At 40.5% G+C, this 25153-nt stretch overlaps 2 protein-coding genes across 8 annotated transcripts in view; one reads left to right on the top strand and one right to left on the bottom strand.

Annotated features, from left to right (window-relative positions):
• CREB1 (cAMP responsive element binding protein 1) overlaps positions 1-15376 on the bottom strand; it is a 67617-nt gene extending 52241 nt beyond the window's left edge. For 4 of the 7 annotated variants that reach the window (XR_007134074.1, XM_047773347.1, XM_047773350.1 and 1 more), the window contains exon 1: positions 15205-15267. The gene's annotated coding sequence lies outside the window, so the exon portion shown is untranslated. Of the gene's footprint in view, positions 1-15204 lie in introns of all 7 variants that reach the window. The other 3 variants (XM_047773349.1, XM_047773348.1, XM_047773352.1) reach the window with 3 other exon arrangements.
• Positions 14547-23429, top strand: LOC125123487 (translation initiation factor IF-2-like). The gene is made up of 2 exons (XM_047773356.1): positions 14547-15751; positions 23309-23429. The coding sequence occupies exon 1, from the start codon at positions 14585-14587 to the stop codon at positions 15377-15379; it is 795 nt and encodes a 264-aa protein (XP_047629312.1). The 5' UTR covers positions 14547-14584; the 3' UTR covers positions 15380-15751; positions 23309-23429.
• Positions 23430-25153: the final 1724 nt, after the last annotated feature.

Here is a 25153-nt window from a genome sequence, read left to right as displayed (position 1 = left end):
ACCACCAAGTAATTCCCAAGGCTGCTTTTTTTTTTTTTTTTTTTGGTCTTTTTGCCTTTTCTAGAGCTGCCTCCACAGCATATGGAGATTCCCAGGCTAGGGGTCAAATCAGAACAATAGCCGCTGGCCTACGCCAGAGCCACAGCCACACGGGATCCGAGCTGCGTCTGCAACCTACACCACAGCTCATGGCGACACCGGGTCCTTAACCCACTGAGCAAGGCCAGGGTTGGAACCCGCAACCTCATGGTTCCTAGTAGGGTTCGTTAACCACTGAGCCACGATAGGAACTCCCCAAGGCTGCTTCTTATATATATATATATATTTTTTTTTTTTGTCTTTTTGCTATTTCTTTGGGCCGCTCCCGCAGCATATGGAGGTTCCCAGGCTAGGGGTCTAATCGGAGCTGTAGCTGCCAGCCTACGCCAGAGCCACAGCAACGCGGGATCCGAGCCGCGTCTGCAACCTACACCACAGCTCAGGGCAACGCCGGATCATTAACCCACTGAGCAAGGGCAGGGCCCGAACCCGCAACCTCATGGCTCCTAATAGGATTCGTTAACCACTGCGCCACGACGAGAACTCCCCCAAGGCTGCTTCTTAAAGTGACTTACTAGCTTTAGAATTTTTATGTTGCAATGTATTTACTTATACTCTATACACCAATATATCTTGAGTTAATTCACCACAAGCGAATAATTCACTTTTCCAAAACCAATAGGATCTTTAATTTTTAACAATTTACATTATATACATTATTCTTGAATTACAGTATCACGTCTGAGTACTTATATATCAGGTACTGTTCAAATTACTGGAGATAAATAAAATTTTAAAAACTTTGTGTAATTCATATTCTAGTGTGGGGAAACAGGAGAAAAAGCAAACAAGCAAAATGTATAACAAATCATAAGGTAAGAAGTGTTGGGTAAAAAGTAAGAGCTAAGAATGATGCTGGGGGGGATTTTCTTTTTTTCTTTTTTTTTGTCTTTTTGCCATTTCTTGGGCCGCTCCCGCGGCATATGGAGATTCCCAGGCTAGGGGTCTAATTGGAGCCGTAGCCACCAGCCTACACCAGAGCCACAGCAACGCGTGATCCGAGCCGCGTCTGCAACCTGCACCACAGCTCACGGCAACGCCGGATCGTCAACCCACTGAGCAAGGACAGGGACCGAACCCGCAACCTCATGATTCCTAGTCGGATTCGTTAACCACTGCGCCACGACGGGAACTCCCCGGATTTTCAATATTATAAAAGCAGATCAGTGAAACCATCATTGAAAAGGTAGCCTTTAAATTCACCTACCCAGTGTGCACCTATACAGAGCTATACCAAATCAGGGACAAATTTCTGGCAGCACTAATTCTATATGTGTTTGCTTCTACCAAGTCAAGTCAATTAAAGGTCATCAAAAAAGAAAGCAAGCCCATAACATCACTTTTGCTAACAAGCATTAAGCAAAAGGAAAGAATGCTGTAATCGTCACCTTGTTCTTTTCTCCAAAATACCCTGACCTTTAAGAAGTGCCCAAGTCCTTATGATCCTAAACATTCTACAGTTCAAGTTTATGAAAAATAAATCAGTTTCCCTCACAACTTAGTTTACTTTTTAATACTTTAAATCTATGACAAATTTTATCCACTTTAGGATGAAAGGTAAGCACTCCACTTTAGGATGAAAGGTAAGCACTCCGAGAGATAAACTGTGAATTCTGGCTCAAGAAATAATACATTCATAACTAATGGAACATATGAATATATGCTGTGGTTTTTGAAAATGCAAATGACCTTAATTATAAATGAGAAAAAAAAAAAAAAAACTTCCCCTGCACTTAGCAAGTTGGTGACTCCTCTAGAAGTCTCACCAATCCCAAAGTCCAGGGATTAAGGAAATCACATAAGCAGAAGTCTAAGTCTCCAGGGTAACCATAGCAAAAGTCATACTTGGGCACATGATTTTAAAACTAAATGACTAGTTTGTTGTCATGGTCAAATATAGTACTAAAAATATTTTGCAGAAGTGTATTTAAAAATATCTAGAGGTGATATACAATACTTTCTACATAGTTATTTTGTACCTGCTGTTTAGTTTTTAGTATAACTGAGAGCCTTGCTAACACATTCTTACACCTTCACTATGTCTTAATGTTTTAAAGTGTTATCATTAATTTACTAAAGAGTGTGGCTAGATATTCAGATGCTATATAATGGACTTCAGCTTTCCAGGAATCATTGCCTCTTTCCTCTACCTTTTTTCCCCTGGTGTTTTTGTTGTTGTTGTTAACCTTGAAATATTTCACTTATCTTTACCATATGTCCTATCTAACAGAATGTATGCAATCAATACTGGAAATTTAATGCTCTAAGTTTCTGGTGCTAATAATAGTCTTTTGGTATTAAATACAGCCTATTTTCACTGAAACCTGATAGAAAAACAGGATATTCAAATGTTGTGTCTACATACATGTATGTAGGTACATATATGTGTATGCACATACAAACCTCTCTCAATTCACCTATCAACTTCAACCATAAGAACCTTATTAGATTAGACTAATCACACCCTAACAAAATGAGGTTTCATAAATATACATTTTCAGGGAAAGAGTCAGGACAGGCTATGTGATAAACTAAAATAAACTGATGTCTTTACAAAGTGAAGTAAATTCTGACAATTTTCAGAAACAGTTTTCTCTATGCTCCTAAGGTCTCTCTCTCTTAATTAGAATACAAATCTATACTTTAGCCTACTGTCTGGATATTAGAAGAAGGCAAGAAAAGTTGCATATGAAATTAATTCTGTGACTTGAACTTGATATTTTATCATTTATAAGACAAAAATAAAAGCTTGAAAATTTGTTTGTTTTAATAAATTCTTTATATTAATAGTAAAATGCCACTATAACGACTACCACTACCTAAAAAAAAAAAAAAAGGCATACAGGAGAAGGGAGAATCTTTTCAATGTTATTTAATAAAACTAATTTCCAGATTTGTTCATTGGACTGAACTCAGAGAAACTGCTTTAAGTTCAATCTTTTTATGTTATGACTTATTGTATAGTTTTGTGACTACTAGAGAATTTGAATGTTATTTATTTTTATTTGTTGCTTTTTAGGGCCACACCTGAGGCATATAGAGGTTCCCAGGCTAGAGGTCCAATCGGAGCTACGGCTGCTGGCCATAGTCACAGCCACATGAGATCTGAACCACATCTGCAACCTACACCACAGCTCATGGCAACACTGGATCCTTAACCCACCGAGCGAGGCATGGTTCCTAGTCGGATTCGTTTCCACTGTGCCACAATGGGAACTCCTGAATGTTATTTTTAATAAGTAAAGCTATTTTAAAATGTGCGGAATGCCCTATGGGAAAGATACTGTCCTCAAAGTACTTAACAGAAGTGAATTAGGAAAAATTTCATTTATAGAAATGCATCATGTGGTTTATGATAGCCATCCTCATTCTAGTGTGACTAATTCTATAGTATCTTTCAATATGAAAGCTTTAGTGCTTTCTCAAAGTTACTATTATTTTTTAAAATACTGGCAAAACGTTTGTCTTGTTTTCCTTCAGGTAAGACTACTCATGGCTCTGAAAAAAGCCTTCATGTATCTGGTCACCAAGAGACAAATAGTGTTGCTTAGCAAAGCAGCAACGATGACTATGCATTATTTTAGATAATAACATTTTACCCAACTTTTTCCATTCTCCTTTCTTTCCAAACACCCATCTGATACCACTTTCACAGCTTTTTACTTTGAGCCTTTCAAAGAAGTAATCCTATGTACATTTCTATATATGAAGTTCAAGTAGATTTTTGGAGCTGATTTTTTTTAAAGGAAAAAAGGATTACGCACCTCCTACATATAGTTACTTTTAGAAAAGCAATTTCTATGTTGACTAAAGAGTGACACTGTTTTCAAATTTTAAGTTATGCCTCATAAACTAGCTCAAGGCTGATACTGTTATTTAGGACCTACAAAAGTTATGCCTTGAAGTTAAATATTTATAGCCCACTATGCCATTTATTCAACAAAACCTGAGGGACTTTGTGAAAATCACTACATTGAAATGGAAAATGAATGTCTACATGTTTTCAAAAAATAAGTTTATAAATTAGTTGTTCTTATTTTAACAGTTCTGTTTTGAATTAAATTTTAAAATGTTATTCTTGGTGAATCATTTACAAATTAGACATCAAAGAGTGAAAATCAGTTTTCCTGAAGTGAGACAGCACATGTTATACGGTAAGAATCATAAGACAGGAATTCTGGTTTTAGCTCTGACTTCACAGATGGAAAACTAGAGATGTTAAGAGATTTGTAAGGACTTTTTTTTTTTTTTTTTTTTTTAGGGCTGCACCCACGGCATATGGAATCCAGGGCTAGGGGTCGAATTGGAGCTGCAACTGCCAGGCTATGCCAACAGTCACAGGAACTTGGGATCATCTGCAAACCACACCACAGCTCAGGGCAATACAGATCAGAGATCAAACCTGCATCCTCATGGGTACTAGTTGGGTTCTCAACCCGCTCAACCACAATAGGAACTCTGAGATTTGTAAGGACTTCACAAGATTGTTTAGAGTGTACCATCCAGCCTCTAATATTATAAAAAGTGAAGAAATATTTGCCAATGAAATTGCATGGACTATTAAGTAACATGTTAATCATTTTAATCATGTCTTGCTTCTAGAAAGAGCCCAAGAAAATATTGAACTAAATTTTAAAATTAGCCATGGTTAATCTACAAAGCTGATAAATGACATGCAGATGAAAGCAAGGACTTTATGTACAGTTTTGATAAAGACTCACTTCAGGTTTAGGTATTTTTAATCCTGAAATAATCAGTATCAAGTCCAATATTCTAGGTAAATTTACTTTTTTAAAAAAACCCAACCCAGTAGTGGTTTCTGGTAATCACTTCAATTAATACAATCTCATGTTATTTCTCATGTTTCAGAAGTAGGAAGTATTAGTAAAGCATCAGAATTAATTAAACCTCCGAGGAAGAAAACCTTTTTTAAAGCTATGAGAAACAAAACTAATTTCCTTGGCTTTTAAAAAATAAATCTGTAATTTCAGTGTTCACTGTCTAAGCATCTATGTCTGCTTTCTGGAACCTGTGCAAATCTGAAGGGGGATTGTTGTTATTGTTCTGGTGCAGCATATGGAAGTTCCTGGGCCAGGGGCTGAATCCCAGCCACAGCTGCAGTAATGCTGGGTCATTTAACCCACTGTGCCAGACTGTGGACTGAATCTGTACATCTGCAGAGACCCAAGCTGCTGCAGTCAGTCTACTTCTTAACCCACAGTGCCACACTGGGAACTCCAAGGGGGACTGGTTTTAATCTTGTCTTTCAAATTTGTGACCCTCCAAGACGACTCATTCATTACAAGTTTTCTGTGCCTACTACGTAAAAGTGTTCTGCCAAAAACTATAGGGATTACAGTTTAAAGCAGACAAGGACCTTTCTCTCAAAAGCTTAAATAAAATATGTATCATTTTATATATATATATATATGAGCTCGAAAGTATACAGTAATCCCCACCACTAGTTTACCTATAAATTCTCTCCTAACAATAATCTAGTTAACATTGATTTAAAACCATGAACTCCTATTTTGAAATGATAGGGAAACAATGAATTACAGAAAAAAGGAAAGCAAGAGCTGGCCATTTATGGTAATCTTTCTGTTGATGAGACCTGATTAGTAAGATAATGAAATGAATATACTTTTTTCAAGACCTTGGCTACAATACCTCCTCCAAGTGAACTTTCATAAACCTAAACTTAAGTACTTTGAGGAACAGAAAGTTCTAGCACCTTGAAAACTTTCTTCACTAAAGAGATAATGCTATTAATGTTCAGAGTGATGAAGATGATGCTTTACTATTATTTCTTGCCCCGAAAAAGGGTCTACCAGCATGTAAATTTAAATTCTCCAGAGCTCAGTTTAGTCATCTGTAAAAAATGAAAGAGTTACCTTTCATGGTAAAAGTTTTTACCTTCGTGGTAAAAGTTTACTAAGTGTGAAAATTCCCCAAATACAGCAGAATTTATGAGTAATACACCACATCCACAAGAACATAATAAATTTTCTCATAAAAAATATTTCTCAACATAGAGTGCTTTGAATTAAAATGTTTCACTCAAAGTTGTTATTTCTTGATTTTCACCTTTGCTTCTTTTCATCAGTCACTCAACTAAGGGGTCTGGACACAGGATAAGAGAGAAGACCAAACTCCAAAATGCATTAGTAGATTTAGTTATTTTTTGTTAAATAATAGTATCCTGTTTGCCTGGACTTTCAGAGAAATTTAGAAAATGTAATAATTAAATAAGAATTTATGATATCTACGACACCAAAAAAGCACAAGCAATAAAAGAAAAAAAAAGAATTGGAAATTGTCAAAATTAAAAGTTTTCATGCCAAGAAAGTGAAGACAATCCACAGAATGAAAGAAAATTTTGTAAATCATATATATGGTAAGAAACTTGTATCTAGAATAATAAAGAATTACTACAACTCAATAAAGAGAAGACAAAAAACCTGATTTTTAAAATGAGCAAAGGATCTGTACAGACACTTTTTCCAAGAAGATATACAAATGGCCAATAAGTACAAGAAAGATGCCAGACAACATTAGTCATTAGGGAAATGCAAATCAAAACCACAATGAGATACTGCTTCACACCAACTAAAACGGCTACAATGAAAAAGACAAATGTTGGTGAGGATATGGAGAAATTAGAATCCTTATACATTTCTGGTAGGAATGTAAAAAGGTACCATAGGAGTTCCCGTCGTGGCTCAGTGGTTAATGAATCCGACTATGAACCATGAGGTTGTGGGTTTGATCCCTGGCCTTGCTCAGTGGGTTAAAGATACGGCATTGCCATAAGCTGTGGTGTAGCTCGCAGACACGGCTCGGATCCCACTTTGCTGTGGCTCTGGTGTAGGCCGGCAGCTACAGCTCCAATTAGACACCTAGCCTGGGAATCTCCATATGCTGCGAAAGCGGCCATAGAAAAGACAAAAAACAAAAAACATAAAACAAAAAACAGGAACCATAGCTTTGGTAAACAATCTTGGAGTTCCTCAAATGGTTAAACAGAGTAACCATATAATCCAGCAATTCCACTCAGTAAACCCAAGAGAAATGAAAAAATGTGCATAAATGAATTTCACAGCAGCATTATCCACAACAGCCAAAAGGTCCAAAAGTCCATGAAATTCATGAATAAAATATTGCATATCCATAAAGTGGAATATTATTTAGCAATAAAAGGGAATGAAGTCCTGATATATACAACATGGATGAACCCTGAAAGTATTACTATGTTAAGTAAAAGAAGCGCATCACAATGGACAACATACTGTATGAGTCCATTTACATGCAAAGTTCAGAACAGGCAAATCTAGAGACAAGTGCATCAGTAGTTGCCTAGGGCTCAGGGTATGGAGGGATTGAGGGGTGATGGCTAAGGGATATGGAGTTTCTTTTGGGAGTAATGAAAAGGTCCTAAAACTGACTGTGGTGATAGATACAAAACCTTGTGAACATACTAAAAACTATAGAACTGTACACTTGAAATTGGTAGACTATATGTAGTTGGTAGACTGAATTGTAATTCAACCAAGTTTCTGAAAAAAAAATTGACTTCAATATAACCTACCATTGAAGAAGAAAGGATGAGGAGTCAGGGTATTTATTTAGTCCAATGTATCATGTCATTCCTCTATTTATATCATTCCTCCTCTTACATGAAAGATTTAAGCTTCCTATCTCATACTGGTTCCTCATAGTATGAATTTATAGTTGATGAGACACTTTCTTCACCAGCTTGTGAATATCTTCATTCTACGTCCATGTCTTCATTTTTGTTGTCCATGTCACTGCCTAGAATATACTCCCCATTACTTCTACCTTCCATATTCTCCCATATGCAATGTGAATTCTATCGTTCTCATGAAACATTTCCTTACTGAACAACTTCTCTTCCAAACTCTATGGTCCTTCAAGACAGAAGTGAAAATTGATACTCTGCTATGTAGAAATCATTCTTTCTTATACTTATTTTTGTCATCTCTACCACATTGTAAATTCCTTGAAGGTAGTAAAGCCACATACTTAGGCTTTATTGTTTATAGCAACTAGAAAAATACATTTAATATCTATAAAAATATCAACTGAATAATTTTTTTGATTATTTCACCATCTATAAAAAAGCTGATAGTCAAATGTTCAATGAATAAATGACTACACTGATAAATGGTCATACTACTATTACTGATAACAGCAAATAATAAAGCTGCTGATTCTTTTAAGAAAATGATGCCCCTTTAAGAGTACAGAGTTCAAAACGAGCAGTAATATTCACTTCAGTGATGAAAAACAAGGTATTTCTGAGACTCCTATTGCCAATCACTTACACAAATAGGGATAACCCTTAAAACCTTTCCAAATCTGGCTAGATCACAGACATTTTTACTTAAATCTATAGTGTCACATAATTATCATCAGAACCTCACATGCAGATAACCAGGTCATTAGGAATAGATTTAAAATTGAAGCAAGAGGGAGTTCTCCAGTGGCTCAGTAGGTGAAGGATCCAGTGTTAGCGCAGTGGCTTGAGTTTGGTAACTGGCCTGGGAACTTCTATATGCTGTGGGTTCGGGCCAAAAAAAAAAAAAAGGAAAGAAAGGAGAAAAAAATCTATCTTAGTTTCAGAGAAGATTCACTAATCTTTGGGAAAGACATTTTCTATGACTATTGGTATAAATCAGCTTTCAGATCCATCCTCTACTGATACCAAGGTCATTACTTATTTTAACTTCTCAATTCTCTCCTCCAACCAAATGTCAGTCTTGTCTTTGCTTTAGGAAAAAACTTACCATCAATCCCTCAGATCTCTTACTCTCCAAACCTTGACTGTTGACAGATTATTCAGAGATCTCAGATTAATCCAATCAGGAAGAATTTGTTCAGACAGCCATTTCATTTATGGTAAACTCCTTTATTACCTTACCTCAACTCTGAGAAAAAGCAACTCAAGTTATCTAGAAGTTTAACAAGGGGTACTATTGTTGAGATCCATGTAACTAGCCTTAAAAATTAATTAAATATAAAAAGGTAATTTTTCATCACTCGATATGTAAAATACTGTCTTCTACTTATCTGTTGGAATAAATACCTGATTATGAACGATAAACCTTCCCCACCTTCCCTTATTGGTAACCTAGAAGACAGGTGAGCAAAACTACGTAAAATAACAAAACGTATCTTTATAGGGTCAGGACTGGCAAAGGTAAGAAAAGAAAGGAATGCAAAACAAAACAGGGCACAAGACATGAGTTTGTATATATTAAGAGGAGAGGCACATGCTGAGTGAGAAGAGATTTATGTTTCAAATATATCTCAAAAACCTACATTTACAGATTTGATAGTGTATAATAAATTAAAACCCATACTTACTTCTTACAACTTCAGAAAGTTGACCAGGATTAACCTTGTATATAATGACTAATATATTAAATTGGCAGAGCAAAACAAGCAGCCATTTTCACTCTATCAGTTTGTTGTTTTAGTTCATGATCTTACCTCCACCCCAAAAGGCAACTCACTGATATAATGATACTGGGAGAAATCAATTAATTCCCTGGTAGCCCCCAGATATGTTCCAGAAGAACTTTTCTGCCCCCCCCCCCTTTTGGGGGGGGTCTTTTCCAGGGCCACACCCAAGGAATATGGAGGTCCCCAGGCTAGGGGTCTAATTGGAGCTGTAGCTGCTGGCCTACACCAGAGCCACAGCAAGGCCAGATCCGACCTGAGTCTGCTCACGGCGATGTCAGATCCTTAACCCACTGAGCAAGGCCAGGGATCTAACCCACAACCTCATAATTCCTAGTCAGATTTGTTTCCACTGTGCCACAATGGGAACTCCAGAACTATTCTGTCTTTACAGGTTTCAATTATCTACCTCCACTGCCCCGAATCTATAAAGATAAGTGCTTTGTAAACATTTTAGTTACTGACTGGGTAAAAATAGCATGTATTAGTATTTTATATACAATACTAAAATACTAATAAATCCTCAAAATAATTCTAAGACAGTATTTTTACATTAAAAGCTTTAACATATGCAACATCAACTTGAGCATAGAAAGAATGAAATATATCACAAAAGCTTCATTTAATGATTTTTTTGAAAGATAAGGACTTTTTGGTGTCTCTGCTGCTGGATTATTACTTACCACTTTCTAAGTTTAATCAACTTAAAAAACTTACAGCATGTGTTTTTTAAAGATAAATACAGTAACAGCGTATACATTTAAAATGTACTATAGCTAAATGAAATGCTGCTTACAGGAGCCAAAAAAGAACAAGAAAGAGGAAGTTCCCTTTGTGGCTCAGCAGTATGAACCCGAGTAGGATCCACAAGGATGAGGGTTTGACCCCGGGCCTCGCTCAGTGGGTGAAGGATCTGGCATTGCCGTGAGCTGTGGTACAGGCCGCCGAAAGGCTTGGATCCGGCATTGCTGTGGCCATGGCATAGGCTGGAGGCTGTAGCTCTGTTCAGACCCCTAGCCTGGGAACTTCCATGTGTAGCAGGTGCAGCCTTAACACATACACACACACACACACACAAAAGACGTTCTGATATTTGTTTTGTGCTCTAGTTGAAATGAATGTTACTTGGTCCAACTGGTTGACCAAGGACTTTCACAGTAAAAAGAAAAGAAAAACTCACCTAAGCAGTTAAAGTCTCAGAAGACACTCGCATAGGTGAAACTCACCATTTATTTAGGTGTCAAATATAAAACTCACTGGTAATTACACTAAGAAATATTGAACATCATCAAAAATAAGTTAATGAGTACGTAAAAAAATTAACTCAGGGAGAAAGCTAGTATGCTAAGCGGGATTACTGGGTGGTAATATCCTATAAGAATAGTCTGCTTAAAAAAGGTCTGGACTATATATGACATCTTTCTCATTTAGATTTTTTTTAGCTGAAATAATAGAAGTAGTCTGTTCAGGGATATAAGAACCACAACAAAAGACTTAAATTCCGACGAAATTCACTTTGAGAGTTAACTCTTATACAGCTTGCTTCCCTCTTCATGTACGTCTCGATCATTTCACTAAAACTTTTAAAAAACAGAAACAAAAGATAATTGAAGCAGTTCAATAACTTCCTGTCACAAACTCGTATCTCTCACTCAAATGAAATCTTTCATTTAAAGAAATAAAGCTGGCGGGTGGGGGGATGTGCTGGGCGTGTGGGATAGAAATACCTTAAAACTGGATTGTGACGATCACTATACAACTATAAATGTAATAAATTCATCAAGTAATTAAAAAAAGAAATAAAGGCATGACAATTCTTTTACTTCTAAAGGTCACATAAGATCTAAAAATAAAATCAGCTCACTAATTGCTTAACAGGTATATCCAAATGATTTAAAAGAATGAAGATCTTTATGCACTGACACAAACCAAATACTAAGCCATATGAAGTGAAGATATAGGAGTGTATACAGCATACTACCATTTATAAAATAAAAAGGGGGTTGGGGAGGAGAGCACAAACATATTTGCTTGTGTATAGACAGAGTATCTCTGAAAGGACACATAAGAAATTGGTAACACTTGGGTGACTGGGGGGTGGGGGTAAAACCCAGGACTTTTTGCTGGTTTGTATTTTGAATTACAGAGAATCTGAATGAACTTACTAAAAAATAAAATTGGAGATATAAAAACATAACGCTCCTTTCTTCCATCTTCATCAAGTGTGATTTCTTTTCTTTGACTGCTTATATATTCTGCCTTATTAGTTATTATGTCCCCCAAAGTTCCTTGAGGGTAGAAACACAACAGTGTAATTCATCTTTGGATTCATTGCAGTTTATGGCCCATTTGTTGAGCACTTGAACCAGGCATTTAATATGTTTCCACTTATATTTAATTCCCACATTTGTATGAGACAGATACTATACACTTACAACCAAGGAACCTCAGGTATGGAGAAGAAACTTGCCCAAGCTTCCACAGCTAGGAAGTTAAAGCTTAAAAATGAATAGCTGTCATTAACTGAATCCCCAAGGAAGTCCTATAATTCTCTCTCAATCCTACAAAGTAGCTGGTATTATTCTAATTTAACAGATAAGGAAACTAAGGCTGAGAAAGGTCCAGACCTCCTGTAAGTCCAAAATTCCTTGAGGGTAGGCACAAAATAGCAGAGGCCTAGCAGGATTCAAACCCAGGCCTGTGATTCCAAACCCAATACTCTTTCCATTAACTACATTCTCTGTCACAGTAAGTGCTAACAAATTGTGTCACAAGTGATAATGCAGAAATGAGTATACAGGAGTAAGAAAAAAATTCTTTCATTTTTTTCCATTCCCTATCTACTATATCCTTAAATTCAGACTTGGGCTCTAACTCAATAAAGGAGAGGTCACTGGAAGTAACACTATACACAAGAAAGATATGCTTACAAGATTAGGTCTCAGGGTGGCTATAAACAAGTCTATTTAACTACACCTGGTAAGATATTTATGGAATAAATGAAATTATAAATTTCAGTGATACATTTTAAGCATTAGGTTACAAGTAAATCATTTTTTTCTACTGTGTAAAAAAGGCAGAAAGATTTTTCAAATGAAGTAAAGTGGGGGATATATATTTGGTTTTACTATTACCAAAACAAAATTCAATATCTAAGATTGAAAGACAAAATAAAGCTACTTCTCTATGAAGAAACATTTTCTATTAATCAGATCTAATCAATAAAATAAATTTCAGAAAGGAGAAAAAGGAAGGTGCTATTTTATGAATCAGGTTTCTAAGTTTCCTTAGGTTCTTATGCGGCGGAAAAAAAAATCATTCAAAAGGAGTAACACTGAAATTTTAAATTTCATAAGAAGTGTCCCTTTAACATTTTTCAATCTGTGTCAGACTCAATGCTTTTCTAAATATGTCCATTAAAAAGAAAGAAAAAAGGTTTAAGCAGATTTAACTGTAATTTTTGCTAGCCCCTGGAAGGGAACAAAAGTATAACTTAGTACCAAGCTACAAATGAATATTCAAATATTAAAGAATACACAAGTTTGAATCTAACCTGAGATTGCTAAGAATTACAGATTATGAATTTATAAATAAAATTTAAAAGATCTTTTGGATAAGACTGAAGAAAAAAGCCCATCGGAAAACATTTTTAAAAACTTTCACAAAATCAGAGTCATTGTCTCTCTAAAGAGAAAAAAATTCTTCTCAAGTTATGTGGATTTGCAGAAAAATTCTTAAGGAAAACCAGTAATCTACAGTATCATCAATCCTATAATTTCCTCAGTGTTTGGAAATAAAACATCTTTCCAATCCTATGGGAAAACTCTTTATTATATCTTCTTAATCAAGTTTCTTGGCAATGACAAAATGCTAATGTGGTTTTTTAAAGACTTGCAATAATACAGCAAGGCAGGTTTTGGAAAAGTGACTTGGATAGAGAAAATCAGAAGACAGTGCTTCTACTAACAATATTTATTCCTAACAAGAAACCTTGTATCAATCACAATTCTATCACACTGTGACAGATATTTTAAAAACAAATCCGAGCTCGTCTTTTGCACCACCTAAAATAACCATTTTGGCTTTACTTTCAAATTAGGAAATGAGTGTAAAAGATTTCAATAGCTGGCGACGAAAAGCATCTTTTATACTTAACTTTAAGAAGGCAGAATTGAAGCAAGCTAAGGCTAGCACAAAATTCTTAACTTCTCAAGAAGGGAAGTATGACAAACTTAAATAGGTCATATCTCTGGTCCTTTAAAAATTGTCTTTTAATCTTTGATGTGTCAATGACTTTTCTGCTGTCCCTTTTCCCTAACAGGCAAAGAAAAAATAAATCTTGTAGTTTAAATTATTGTCGGTCTGAGGCTGGGGTTACCTAGTACAGGAGACACATAATGGATACATGTAGATACCTATTTTTAGAATTAGTATTAACCAATCTCTTATTTGCGTGAGAAACACGGTAGGGGTTCGAGGGTAGATCCTGAAGACCCAACGCCAAAGGCACGGCTGGCCAAAAAAAAAAAAAAGTGATGTAAAACAAAAGTACATCGCCTAATATTCGTTTCAACGAAGTGTTTCAGAATGATAGCTCTCAAGTGAGCATTACCTTATTGAAAAGGGTTAAAACCGAAACTTGTTCTCAAACATCAGCTTCCCGTTTACAAGATCCCAACAGTTTTTAAAAAGTTATTACAAATATGTTTTTCTTAGCACCCCCTTCCTCCCCCAAAGAATGCATTTCCATGACTACTAACTTAAAAAAAAAAAGAGGGTGAGCAAAGAGTCAAAAATTATCTAAAAAAGCGCGAGTTCTCATCGCCTCATCTAAGCAGAAAAGCACAGAAAACAGCATTTTCCCAGTGGGGTGGGAGCGGAGGGAAAAGGCGTGAATAAAATACAGTACGAGAGGAAACCTTGGGTTTCGAACTTTATTGCACAAAGAGAGTGGAGAGGAGAGTAGGTCAGACGCAGCAGCGCTTCCCCTCGCGAAGCGGGCATGGCAGACACGGAGGCGACCAGGAAGGCAGGCACCTTCACCTCCTCTGCCCTCAACTGTCGCCTTCTTCCTCCTCCACCCCCCGCGGGCACCCCGGCGCGCTGCCCCGGCGGACAGCGGGCCGGGTCAGGCTGGGCCGGGGGCGAGGCGGGCGGCGGGGGCCGGCGAGCGGCGCGGTGGGCATTGCCGGGCCGGGCCGGGCCCGCGGGCGGCCTCCCCCGGGGCGACTCCGGGCTCCGGGCTCCCGGCTCCGCGCCCGGCCCGGCGGCGGCGGCGGCGGCGGCAGCGGGAACGCGGGCGCCAGCTTTCCGCGGCCGGCCGCCCGCACACACCCCCGGCCGCCGGCTCCCACCCCGCCCGCCGCCCCCCGCCATGAGCGCCGCCGCTGGCTGCAGGCAGAGTCGCTGCCGCCCCGGCCGCCGCTGGCTCCAGTCCGCCGCCATTATTCTTTGTTCGCTGCGAGCGGCGGCGATGGTGTGGGGCTCGGGCGGAGGCTCCATCTTTACCGCGGCCCCTCCTGCGAGGGGAAGGCCCCGAGCGCGGGTGTCCGGCGCCTCCCCGTCCCCCCTCCGTCCCCCCGGCTCTCTCCGGCTCCTGCCTCCTCCTCCTGCTCCTCTTACCGGTGGTACAAGCTCCTCCGTCACTGCTTTCGTTCGCGGCCCGGATCTCGCTGGAGTTTTATTCTCTCCCCCACGTAACACACCGCGTCAAACTACACCTCCGCCGCGTCACTCACCAACACTCCGCTTCTCCCAGCCGCCCGGGCCACAGGCAGCAGCAGCCGCCGCCGACTGAGGACTCGCAGCCAGGGAGCCAGCCAGCGCCGCCCAGTGCCGAGTGCGCAGCGGCCGCGCACGGAAACAGCCGAGCTCGGCCCGGTGGAGCTCGAGCGGCCCCGCCCTCCGCTCTGGAGGCGGAACTTGCCGAAGACCTTCGGGTTCCCTCGGGCGCGGCGGAGGGGTTCCGCGGGATGAGGGAAGGAGAAGGTGGGCTGGGGCGGGCGGCAGGGTGGGGAGGAGTGGTCTACGTCTCCTCGCCGGGTATAGACGGATAAAACCGGCAGCGGAAATTTGCAGGAAGAAGTTGGGCTTGTGTGTGGCCGGGTGGGGAATTCCCGAGGGGTGTCGACGGCTTGTTGGAAACCCCCGCGCCGGCTGCCTTTCGGCGGTAAGCGGCGGGCTCTAGGGCGGCTACGGCGACCCGGGTCTAGGCTTCGGAGCACCACCGGCTCGGGGACTTTCAGACGCTGCCGGGACGAGGGTGACGCAGCTCCGGGTCCGCAGTCCTGCGAGGCGGGGAGGAAGGCTGCTGCGGCTCTGCAGTCGCCCCTGACCCCTGGGGCCTCGGCCGGGCGATGGGCCTCAAGGCCGCGGCGCTGACCCGGTCCTGCCCACGGGCGTCGTGGGTCCTGGTGGGGAGGGTTTTCCCTCTCTGTGGGCAGGCTGGCTGGCTCTGCTCTGAGAATCCAGTGAGAAACCTGGCGGCCGCCAGTGGGGCTATTCTGTTTCGGGGGGGCAGAAGCTCTGGGACTTCGCGCGCCTGGCGGGGTTTAGCCCGGCAGCGAGGGTGGCCAGGCCCGTCGGTCACATCTTTGGCCTCCTAGCTATGACCTGCTCTGACCGAGGTTGCTCTTTAACACTCTCGGAATGTCTTCCCTTCCTCCCCTCCCCGCCCCGCCCCGCACCATCCCTTGTTGCTGTCTTTTCACAACCCGTTTTCTCCGGCGCTGGTTTGCAGCCGCTGCACCCTTTTCTTCGCCACCTACTCCCTCTCTAAACCCACAGCGTGACTTCCGTTGCCGTTGTCTCGAAGCTACTGAAACTGCTCTCGCAGAGGTCACCCGAGACCACGATACTGACTTTCCATTATCCTTTTTTTTATTGAAACCGGCAGTTCTCTCCCCGGGGTTTCATGTCTGTTATAACTCTTTCTGGCTCTTAAAGCAAACATCTTTCAGGAAGCAAGAGAGTATCCAAACCTAGGCCCCGCCCCGTACTGACTTCCTGTGAGAGTTCCCTAGCCTGGTACTCTAGAGCCCCTCCTGCATTCTCTTTGGACTGAAGAATACTCCCCTTTTCTTGCGTTATTGTCACAGTTTCCTTCTCTATTGGCATTTCTGTCTAGTACTTGAACAAGCCTAAGTCTCTCATTTCTTTAAGATACCTCTCCTTAACTCCCTCTCCACACGCAATTGTCTCATCCCATGGGCGTTCTCTCATGTCCCACTCCTCTCCAATCTAGCTTCTGTTCTTACCACACCCTTGAAGCAGCTCTGAATTTTCCCAGACAAGCTTCAGTCATCATCTTCAAGACCTCATTCTGGCATTTTTATACGATTGCCCATTCTCTCCTCCAAATGTGCTCTTCCCTCCACTCTTACAGTTTTTCCTTTTACCTCTTTTTTTTTTTTTTTTTTTTTAAACAGACAGCCTCTCCTTTAGCCACCTCCTAAATACGGCAATACTGCTAAGCTGAGCACTCTTCTTGAGACGCACTTTCCTAGAGATCTCATCCTTTTCCAGTATCTTCAAATGCCCTCTGCCAAAAACTGTCCAACTCATACTCGAGCTGAGATCTTGCTCTTGAGCTGTAGATTCATGTTTCTAACTGCCTTTGCTACACTTTGATGTGGGTGACTGGGGCATGTCAGACTCAACCTGTATATCATATTACTTCCAAACTCTCCTTCCATAGCCTTTGGATCAGTAAAGGGTATCCTATCCATCTACTCTGTTCAAAAACCTAAGAGGAGTTCCCGTCGTGGTGCAGTGGTTAACGAATCCGACTAGGAACCATGAGGTTGCAGGTCCCATCCCTGGCCTTGCTCAGTGGGTTAAGGATCCGGCGTTGCCATGAGCTGTGGTGTAGGTTGCAGATTCAGCTCGGATCCCGCGTTGCCGTGGCTCTGGCGTAGGCGGGTGGCTCCAATTAGACCCCTAGCCTGGGACTCTCCATATGCCGAGAGAGTGGCCCTAGAAAAGCCAAAAAAAAAAAGCAAAAAACAAAAAAACCTAAGATACCTCTGACACACATCAGAATCATTTAGACCACTTTAAAAAAATACGATTTGTGGCTTCTCTCCATTCTTATGACCACTTTTTCGTTGCACTCTAGTCTAAGCTAAGCTACCTTTATCTCTTGCTTTGTCTTTGTAGGACCCCCCAGGTCCTACAAAATTGCTCTTGGCTTATTCGAATCTATTTGCCGTACTGTAGCCAAAGCAGTATTATTAAACAGATACAGATCTAGCCAAGTCACTACCCTGCTTGATTCCCTCCAGTAACTTCCTTTTGCTCACTGAACACAATCTTAAATCCTTATCCTGGAGACCAGGCCCTCCATTATCTTCTCAGCCTCCTAGTTCTCTGTACTCCAGTCATATTAGTCTTTTTTAGTTTTTCCACTTCTTCCCTACTGTAGGCACTCACCTCAAAATATTTATACATGCTATTCTGTTCCCTTGAGATTCTTTTCTGTCACCCATTCCTCCTATCTAACTGTAACAACACTTTCTTTTCCGATTCATCATACTTGTAATTATTTGTTTAATGTCCATGTAAGGTCTGTGCAGGTTGGGACCGTGTCTGTCTTGTTCACCACCAGTATTTCTCCTCCCCTCTCATCCCTAGTATAATGTCTAGAATGTAGGGGTGCTTGTTAAATATTTGTTGAACAAGTAATGAATATCTGTGTGGTCCCAGGCAACATTTCTTAATATTTTTGGGGTTCAAATCTTGGTTTGGCTACTTGGTAGCTGTGTGACTTTGGGCATATTCTTCACTCTTGTGCCTCAGTTTTCCCATCTGTGAAAGGAAGGTTAATAGCACCCACATCATAGTGTTATTGTGGTAATTAAATGAGATCATTCATGGAAAGTGTATTTGGCACAATGTTGGACATGTAATAAGTGTTAATTAAGATGTTGCCTATTTCTAGCTTTATTTATGTATCTCACCCTTGCGTCAAATACATTTTCAAAATTGAGCTTATCATCTTCCTGCTCTTGTTCTCACTCTAACCCTATACATGATACCAAAATATTGGAATTATTTACTCATAACCTAACTTATCGCCACATATGGTAATTTTTTCATTTTAAAATTTCCTTATATTCTTCCTTTTTATTCACACTGACCTTCATTTAGCCCGTACCTCTTTATGTCTTAGTTACTTTGCTAACTTCCTAGGTGCTTTCTGACTGCAGGCCCACTTCCCCTAATCACTCATGCCCTACTGACAGACCAGTGGGCCTCAGACAGTTTTTAAATCATGTATTCTCCTGACTTCTGCTCTTCTGGCCTCTGTCCTCACCTTTATTCATTCACCTGTTCATTCAATCATCCAGTCATTCAAGGGCGGGTTATTTTACTATTCTCTTTGGATATACTTGAGGTTTGGAATTATAGTCTCCTAATTTCGTGAATTTGCTCTGAAATCTTCATAAACCATAGAGATGAACTAGAAGCGTCCAGCTTTTTAGCATTCGTTCTTATCTCTGGGACTTGGAAGCTATTCCCATTTTTGACTCAATTTTTCAATTGGAAAATGTGGCTGATATTGGGGAGATGAAAGTAGAGACAAGCACATGGATACTAGTTAACATAGTATAAGGTAGACAAGATAGATAAGTGCCTTGAGAGAGGTCCAAAAAAGGGGGACGGTCTCATGATTATGAAAGGCTTCAAGGAGAAAGTGGTATCTGAGAGCTTTTTTCTAACCACGGCTTCCTTTTCCTGTTATTTTTCTCTCTTGCTTCCGCTATTGAACCTAATTTTCACCCTCACTGTGTACTCTAGTTCTATGAACCCTGCCTATTCTAGTTCATCACCTTGCATGACTTCATTTGTTTTTCTACCTAACCCCAAGGCCATGGTGACCCATTTTACTTATTCTAAAAATACCTATTGAGCACCTACTTTGTGCCCTGTACTACAAAACTGGAGCCATAGCAGCAAATAAACATTGTTTCTGCTCTCAAAAGTACTAGAATAAAATCCTCAACTCCTCCTCTTTCTGACATTTCTCTGTTTTGTTTACCCCTTTGTGTTCTCATCCAGTCCCATGATTGTAAATACAGTGCCCACGCTGACAACTCTCAAAATTATATCTTCTTTCCAAATCACTTGCCCAAACTCCAAACTCATTTAAACTGCTATCTACCCACACCTCCATTTGGATATTGTCCTATCCTTGGTTCTCCCAGAAAGCAGAATCTGAGGCAAAGACTGCTGTGCTCTTATCTTATTAGGCAGTGCAATCTTAGAGAGATGAGTGTAGGGCAAAGAAATGAGCCAGGAGGGGAGGTCTAGATTCAGTTAGTGGATGCTAACACTACCCTTCTCTGCAACATGCACATACTTTGACCTTGTGTGGGCACCGAACAGACCTGCGCTGTGATGTGTGACCTGAGCTAAGCAAAGCACTACTGGGCAAAGCACTACTGGGAGTGGTTACTGCCTGAGGTTGACTGGCCATGGCAACAGGGACAAAATAATTGGTGAAAGGTCCCACAGGTAAGGAGGCCAAGCGGATTGTAGGTGCTATAGGCATGGCTAATAGCTACCTCAAACTCAGAATGTCCAAATCTGGACCGATTCCCCCTCACACCTTCACCTTTAGCCTTTCCCATGTTAATTGCTAAGTTGAAAATTTTGGCAGGATTTTAGTACTTTCCTTTCTCTCACATTCCACATCTGTTCCTGTAGGAAATTTTACTGGCTGTACCTTCAAAATAGATCCCTAGACTGACTACTTACTGCCTCCACTGCAAAGGAGCTGGGTCTGCAATATCTTCATCTCCTACCTGGAATACCGCAATTGCTTCTTAAGAAGTTCCTCTACTTCTGTTGCCATACACCAGCCACGGTTCTGCCTTAGCACCCTGGGGCTGTTTCAGTGCTTAAAATTCTCTTTTTCTTGTTATCAAGAGAGCTAACTCCCTCACTTCACTCAAGTCTTTGCTGGAATGTCACTTTCTCACTGAGGCCTGGACCAAACTACTTAAAATTTCAACTTGATACCCACTTACCCCTTCCCCGGCCCTTTATGGCACTATTGCCTTCAAATATGCTGTATACCTGTTTTACTGCTTTTTAAAGTTTACTCCTGACTGTCTCCCCTGCTAAAGTACATGTGCTAAAAAGCAATGTCTTTGTCTTGTTCATTGATGTATCTTAAACACTTGGAAGCATACCCTGACATGTAACAGGTGCTCAATATATGTTGAATGAATTTCCAACTCACATGTCTTCAAGTGGTTCATACTGCTCAGATTTATTTACTTGGTTGCTTTTGCAGTTAAAATGAAGAGGTTTTATAACAGGTTTCCTTCTTATATGGTAAAATTTCCTAAAATCTTGCTGTAACAAATATCTGTAAGTATTGCTGAAAGCAATTAAAATCCTGAACATCTCTATAGCAGTGAAAAAAAAGGGGATGGGTGGGAATTAGCCTAAAACAGTTAACTATTTAATTCGATTTTTGTCCCTCATATGTACACGTACCTCTTTTAACATTACAACAGAACTATTTATTTGCTTGTCCTTTATTGAACCATGAGCTCCCTAAAGGCACAGTTTTGGTTTTTTGGACTTACATTCCTAGCAATTCGTACATAGTAGGTGCTCAGTGATGTTTCTTGAATGAAAGAATGAATGAATGGTTAGAGTTTCTCCAGCACTGTTCAAGGGAGAGGTAGCTTGCCCAGCTGATTTCAGCATCTGGTCTACTTAGCAGTTATTCCCTTGCAGTGTACATGAATGCTTGAGGCTCTTCATGGTTGGGAATCAAGGCAAGGCAGGGCTGTTGTCAGGACTCACGAAGTAATCCTGTGACTTTAGTTACAAATAGTTTTCCAACAGAGAAGAGAAAGCACTGATCCGTTAGATATATTTCTGGTCTGTTTACCAGTTACAGTTACCTATATAAATTAATACATTGCGTTTTACGATTATCTTAAACAACAGCAACAAAACTTTCAACTTCTTTCTCCTCTAGCTATTGTTCCCCCACCCCCCGTTTTGGGGGGTTCTCTTTACAGTAAATAACCTTGAAAGAGGTCTGTATTTACTGTCCTGATTGCTTTTCTCTCATTTTCTGTTAAATATACTCCAACTAGTTCTTGCCCCCCGCATTTCACCCAAACTGCTCTCCTTGTTACTTAATTCAATGGCAGGTTCTCAGGCTTCCTTTCACTTTATCAGCAGCCTTTGACACAGTGGATCACTCCCTCCTTCCTGTAACACTTGCTTCACTTGTTACACTTGTTTCTTCAGTGATGCGGGGGCAGGGCGCTTCCCTCTCCTGATTTTTTTTGCCCTGCACTACTGGTCATTGTTCTCAATCTTCTTTGCTCGCTGCCTTCTTAGTATTGGAATGTCCCAGAACTCAGTCCTTGAACTCTCTCTTAGTGATCTCATTCAGTCTCATGGCATTAGATAGGATAAATATGCTCACAAGTAGCTAGTCTCAGACTCAGTCTTATATATCCAGGAAATTCCTCATCCCTAACTGGATATCTAATAGACCTTTCCATTTTGTTATATCCAAAGCTAAACTCCTGATCTCTCCTCCCCTAAAAAACCTCTTACAGCCTTCTCTAGCTAAGTTAATGGCAACTCTATCATTCCAGTTGCTGAGGCCAACCCAGCAACTGTTTTACATCCCACATCCAAACTGTCATCAAATCCTGTTGCTTTCTCTTCCAACTATGTGGCCGCTTTTCCCATCTCCATTGATACCACCTTGGTCTAAGCCACGGTTAGCTTTGATTAGGATTTTATATTAATCCCCCTTAACCTTCATTCTTAGCCCAGGAGCCAGAGTGATCCTTTTCAACTGTGAAGCCAACCACACCATGATTCTGATCAAAATTATCCAGTAGCTCCCCATCTCACTCAGAAAAAGCTATAATCTTACAATTTGGCCTCTGACTTCCCTTCCAGCTCTTCTGCCCCTGCCTTTCTCTTTTCAAACCTATTGACCCCCTTGCTGTTCCTGGACCAGTTTGGACACGCTGTCTTCAAGGACATTGCATAGGCTGTTCTCTCCATTTAGGGCTGCTCCCTCCAGATGTTTCCAACTCCTCGGCTCCTCAAGTCTTTGCTCAAACATCCTGATTTCTATGAGGCCTTCCCTTACTACCCTGGTGAAAATTGTTCACCCTACACCCCACCTCTCTCTTTGCACTTTTGCTCTACCTCCTTTTCCTACTTTATTTTTCTTCGTAGCACCTATCATTTTCAGGTGTGCTGTATACTTAGGTCATTTATTGTGTTTGCAGAGACTTTTGTCTCTTTTTTCACTGCTGTATTCTTAACATCTAGGACAGTGTCTTGTCCACAGCTGGCGCTCAAATGTTTGTTAGTGGATGCAGTTGAAATTCTGGATTTAATGTTATTCTCCTGGCATTGGTGTTTTTTTTTTTTTTTTTTTGTCTTTTTGCCATTTCTTGAGCCACTCCCCCAGCATATGGGAGGTTCCTAGGCTAGGGGTCCAATCAGAGCTGTAGCTGCCGGCCTACACCACAGCTCACGGCAACGCGGGATCCTTAACCCACTGAGCAAGGCCAGGGATGGAACCCGCAACCTCATGGTTCCTAGTCGGATTTGTTAACCACTGCACCACGACAGGAACTCCCCATCTCCTGGCATTGGTTTTCATAAACCGATCTCCCTCAGCCTACTCATTTCTTATGCACCTGTTAATATTGTTTCTGTATTGCAGCCTGGATCATGGTGGGTCCACTAAAGCATTGCCTTCTTGTGGGGCCTGGTTTCAACATGGCCACGCTCTCTGCCATCTCTGTCTCAGTTCCGTATAACCTGAAAGAGATGAAGACTTCTTTGAAGCTTTATGATCTTCCCATGTCCTAGAGTCAGAACTGGAGAATGGATCAGCAAAATTCTGGTTGCTTTTAATTTCTATTTTGAAGACAAAATGGTAAGCTACTAGTGTTGCTGCATTCTTGTCTTATTTGTGACTAAAAGCAATGCCATGTAAACAAAGTCAAATGGCCTCTTATCCTCCTAGAAATTACAAAAAGCCAGTGGTTGGCATATAAAACCAGGAGCAGCAACAAGTGAAGATTTATTGAGTCTTTACTTTGTGCAAGGCACTGTTCTATACACTTTCCATTTTATTTATTTGTTTATTTATGCTTTTTAGGGCTGTATCCATGGCATATGGAGATTCCCAGGCTAGGTGTCTAATCTGAGCTGCAGCTGCTGGCCTATACCACAGCCACAGCAACGCCAGATCCGAGCCATGTCTGTGACCTACACCCCAGCTCATGGCAACACCGGATCCTTAACCCACTGGCTTAAGGTTTGAACCCACAACCTCATGCTTCCTAGTCGGATTCGTTTCCACTGGGCCATGATGGGAACTCTTTCCACTTACTTATTAACTAACATAATATAATATATTTATATATATTATATATACATACTTATAATAACTCAGCGAGAAAAATATTAATATTAGGAACATTTTATTTTATTATATATATATATATATTTTTTTTTTTTTTTTCTTTTTATGGCTACACCTGTGGCATGTGGAGGTTCCCAGTCTGGGAGTCAAATTGGAGTTGCAGCTGCCGGCCTACACAACAGCCCTGGCAAAACTGGATCTGAGGTGCATCTGTGACCTACACCACAGCTTGTGGCAATGCTGAATCCTTAACCCACTGAGTGAGGCCAGAGATGTAACCCGCAGCCTTGTTCTCAAAAAAGGCCCTAAAAAGACAAAAAAAAAAAAAAAGTAAAGAGGGAGGCAGGAGAGTTAGAGTCAGAGAGAGAGAGGAAAAAAATGGAAAGTGCTCTGCTTCTGGCTTTGAAGATAGAGAATGAGGTCAGGAGCCAAAGAATGCAGATGCCAGTAGGATCTAGAAAAGGCAAAGAAGTAATCCTCCCTTAGAGTTTTCTGAAGGAATGCAGCCCTGCCAATACCTTGATTTTAGCCCACTGAGACTGATTTTGGACTTTAGACCCTCCAGAACTGTAAGATAATAAATTTGTATTGTCTTAAGACATTATGTTTGTGATAATTTGTTACAACAGCAATAAGATACTTATACAACTCCTTGAGGGCAAAAAGAACAAAAAAGCAGATAATAGCTGTTGAGAGAATTCAGCACATATTTAGAAGATGGGATGGATGGAGGAAGGGTAGTGACTTGGCAGAGTGGGAGAAGAGTGGGTACAAAGTGAGGCCTATAGAACATTTGTTCAAATATTTAGAAGTCATACATCCAGCTAACAAGCTGCTAACTAAAATATATTCAGTCCTTCTATCTTGGGAAATATGGAGAAAGGACCTCTGTTGGGGGTACTCCAGTAAATTTAAGGAAATGATTCTGCATGAAAGAGAGAAACCCACAAACTATCCAACCAACTAACCAACCAAACACAAAGTCTGATGTGTATGAATGTATTTGAGATGAGATTTAAGTAAGCAGTAGAGAGTTTTGAATTAGTGATATGTGCTTAGGAAACTAGGTAAACAAAAAGAGCAATACAATTATTAACTCCAGGGAAAACAAAAAGTTTGGCAGGAAAGGAAAACTAA

This window comes from Phacochoerus africanus, chromosome 3 (assembly GCF_016906955.1).
Source record: "Phacochoerus africanus isolate WHEZ1 chromosome 3, ROS_Pafr_v1, whole genome shotgun sequence".
NCBI lineage: Eukaryota > Metazoa > Chordata > Mammalia > Artiodactyla > Suidae > Phacochoerus > Phacochoerus africanus.
This window is presented reverse-complemented; position numbering and strand designations above follow the sequence as displayed.

Excerpts from the sequence above, each read along its gene's own strand:
- LOC125123487 (XM_047773356.1), top strand. The coding sequence starts at position 14,585 with ATGGCAGACACGGAGGCGACCAGGAAGGCAGGCACCTTCACCTCCTCT.